This window comes from Myotis brandtii, unplaced genomic scaffold, assembly GCF_000412655.1.
Source record: "Myotis brandtii unplaced genomic scaffold, ASM41265v1 scaffold305, whole genome shotgun sequence".
Lineage (NCBI taxonomy): Eukaryota > Metazoa > Chordata > Mammalia > Chiroptera > Vespertilionidae > Myotis > Myotis brandtii.
The window spans coordinates 4328125-4331952 of record NW_005361652.1 but is presented as its reverse complement, the minus strand read 5'-3'; the positions used below and the strand labels follow the sequence as shown (position 1 = coordinate 4331952).

Below are 3828 nucleotides of genomic sequence, written 5' to 3'. Positions count from 1 at the left end.
ACGGGCCGGATCCGGCCCGCGGGCCATAGTTTGCCCACGGCTGGCTTAGAGCATCTGACTATACTATGGAACCCAGTAATAGACCTTACAGTAACCACTGAGGAATGCTGCCCAAATCTCTCTACCCCGGGGCTGAAGAGGGACAAGCAGATAGAACAATGTAGAAAGGGTGCCCTTCTAGTTTCTTATGTCTCATCTCAATATCCTAATATTCATAGAAAATACCCAAAGACAGGCAGAGAGGGAAAATGGAAAGGCTTAAAGTAGTAAGGTGACTGCCATCACAAAGCAAACTTGGCACTGGTGCAGCTACCTCTGCACCCTGGTGGAGACTATAATTATCTGACTGAGTCTTCCCTCAGCTTTCCCACATCCCCTGTAATTCTAGAATGATGTAAAATACTTGTTGGCTTTACATCCCACACACACAGAGTAAAAAAAGCTGGATTGCAAAAAAGATTTCGGATTTTTAGCCCTGCTGCTGGACATTGTTCAAAGTTTTCCCCTACTGCCATCTTTAGTGGGGTGTCTGAGTTTGGTATTGAAAGAGTCAAACAGCCCTGGGCTGGAATGTCCACTCTACTTCTTACTCGCTAGGAAACTTGAGCTACTCCTTCACTCCTCTGAACCTATTTCCTCATCTATACATTAGAGAGAAATAAGGGTGTCAATTTCATTGAGATGTCAGGATGGCATAATGAGATAACACATGTAACGGGCTAAACACAGAACACGTGATGAGTGATGTTAGCAGTCATTGTTGTTATCCAGCCATAGGCCTGTCATTCCTGTTTGCTTGTCTGGTAAACCGAGGCTTGCTCCCTGCTGGCCATTTCCTTACAAGCAAGCTCTGGAACAGGAGTGTGGGGACTGAATCCTTTGCAGTGGTTCTCAACCTTGGCTGCATATTAGAATCACCTGGGAATCTTTGTAAAATCCTGATTTCTGGGCCTCATCCTCCGGAAATTCTGTTTCTTTGTTACTAATGTTGTGGCCCCACCCCATAACAAAGAAACAGAATTTCTGGAGGATGGGGCCCAGAAATCAGGATTTTAAAAAGATTCCCAGGTGATTCTAATGTGAAGCCAAGGTTGAGAACCTCTGCTTTAGGGAATCACACACATCTGGCCTCCTGTTTACAAGAGCTGTTTGAAGCTAATGCTAAACTGAAACAGCTGGTGAGCGTTTTTTGGCCTCCATGAAGAAACCTCCCATGTGAGAAAAGCGAGAGCAAGCCTGGGGAGAAATAAAGGGAAGCCAGAAGAACTGAAATGGGAAAATATAAAAAGTCAAGGGAAAGAGAAAAAATGAAGTCTTTCCTCTGGAATGAGGGCAAACCAATGAGGACATGATTTCATAAGGCAAATTTTCTATTTGATTCATTCCCTTGTTCATCAAGCTGGACTGGTTTCCCAATATCCCCCACCCCCAGTCTGTGGGGAATGGAGGAGCTTCATCATCTAGCCATCTGCTCCACCCTTTTGTGTAGGGGGCCCTGAGCTTCTTCCCAGAGAGGAGGCAGGCACTTTGTGGTCTGAGTGTTTACACAGGCCAAGGGCTCCAGAACTAAAACCCAGCCCTGTCCTGGAAACACGACCTTTCCTGGAAGTGAGGAATTGTCTTCTGACTCCAGCATGGCTGGCTGTTGTATTCCTGTGCGTGCATTAGGGCTCAGGGAGGCTGGAAGGAGCGCTTCCTGAAACTTCACTCCGGAAAGCACCAAGTTGTATTCCAATTAGTTTGTGTTCATGACTGATTTCCTGCCGTCTAGTGGAACACACTGTTTAGTCTCCCAGACAGCCGCAGACCTGCCTGTACCAGGGACTGGGCCACTTAACGGAATGGGGGTGGACTGGAAATGTTTTCCAGCTCATCAGCTCCCTGTAAAACTCCTGCTGATTAGAGGAACCAGAAAGAACTCTGCTTGCTTTTTCCTCCAAGGGACTCTGCTTGTTTTTTCCTCCAAACCAGGACAAACCACTCAGGACATAAAACTATTTTCATTTTCCCTTGCCCTTTGAGCCCTCTCTCTTTGTCTTGGCATGCCACTCTTAGCAATAACAACCAGGTGGCAAAAGGTTGGTGCCCTGTGGGCTAGTGGGAGCTTGAGGAATCACATCCTTCTGAGGACTGTGAGCAGGCTTGTCACTAGTGGAAAGACCCTTACTCAGGTTCTATTTTTTCCTCCTATCTATGACAGCTGTCCAACCTCAGAGCTTGGTTATCAGTGACTCACCAAGGAAATGGGTCATTTATAGCCCAGACTGGTGGGATTGACTGATGATCAAGATATTTAGCTTTTTTCTCTTTCGAATGGAGGCTTTTAGTGCTACCAGTGCCCCCCTCCCCATCCCATTAGCTCCCCCTTTATGCACCTAAGGTATTGAGGTTTACCCATAATAATTCTGCTGCTTTACAAGGAAGAATTTTTCTCACTAAATATCCACCTGGCTCGCCACCCCTATATGGAGTGCCCTGTCCTCAGTAAGGGACCAAGTTGAAAGGGGGAATGGTTTGGAAGGACTTGAGTGAGAAATCAATATGTCATATTAATATTGTCTTATTCATTCTAGGTTCAGGCTACTACCCAGATGAAAGCTACAATGAAGTATATGCTGAAGAGGTCCCACAGGTCCCTGCCCTAGACTACCGAGGTAATACTCACTGCTTCTCGGGCTCAGAAAAGGTTTTTTCTAGCCTAAGGCCTAGGCCCTCCCTGAAGCATCCTCATCCAACTTGGCTTATGTGTGCCAAAACTGAAGCTCAGAGAATTAGGGGCCATGATTTCCAGTCATGAACTTGGTTACTGACTTGTTTGACCTCATCTCTCTAGCACTAAGGCTGCCCATCTATTATTAGCCATTAAATATGGACTGAGTACCTCCTGTAAACCTAGTCTTGTACAAGGTAAGCCTGTGGATGATACAAAAAACTGTACCCACCCAGGAGCTTACATTCTGCTGGGAAGGATTAGTGAGGAGGCAATAAAATTAGCACATGTAGAGCAAGTAAGTGTGAAACTATGTGGTAGCAGTAAATGCAATAGATGTTAAGAAAAAGAAGTCAGGGAAAGGGTCATGAAAAATGACATTTAGACTAGTTATTGAATAATGAGTGAATTTTGAGAACTGGAAAGGAGAGGGGAGGGCAATCAGACAAGTAGATGGCCACAGATATAGAGGTACGAACAAACCCACTTAGAGGAAGGAGCGAGGAAGAAACCAGCCTGATTGGAGGAAATGGGATGTGGAAGAAGTAGTAGAAAATAAAGTTGAATATAATAGAGTGAGACCAAATTAGGAAAGGCTCCATAATCTACAAGACTCTTCTAAGGAGGGGCAGAAGGACTGCCTGTGATGAATCCTGAATAACTATTCCTGTACTAGAAAAAAAGTTAGAGCAGGCAATATCTTCCACTTTCCCTGAGGATTATTTCAGCCCTGGGCAAGCTGGTAACTCTGCCAGCATTATCTGAAGTTAATTACAGAGAAGGCCCTTTTAACCCTGTTGTAAGCACTTTGTTTCCTTTATTATCCCTGAAAAGTGATAGGTGAATAGTTGCATAGATCAGAGGCCATGGGCCTGAGCTCAAGTCCCAGCTACTCCACCTTCCAGCTCTTTGACCCCAAACAAACACCTTTATATGCCAGACACTATGCTATCCTATATAATAAAGAGTGAATATGGAAATTGACTGTCACTCCACCACAAAGATGGTGACGCCCACAGCAGAGGCAGGGGTTTCCGTAACACAAGATGGCTGCACCCATAGCAGAGGCCGAGATCCCGTAATGAGCCTTAACAATGAGTCTGTGCCCCCCCCCACCC

The 3828-nt window shown here is 45.5% G+C and overlaps 1 protein-coding gene across 2 annotated transcripts in view; it reads left to right on the top strand.

Annotated features, from left to right (window-relative positions):
• Window positions 1-3828, top strand: part of SRPX2 (sushi-repeat containing protein, X-linked 2) — a 28286-nt gene that overhangs the window by 5370 nt on the left and 19088 nt on the right. For both annotated transcript variants that reach the window (XM_005869895.2, XM_014542619.1), the window contains exon 3: window positions 2574-2654. In XM_005869895.2, coding sequence (XP_005869957.1) covers window positions 2574-2654 — 81 coding nt within the window. The remainder of the gene's footprint in view (window positions 1-2573; window positions 2655-3828) is intronic.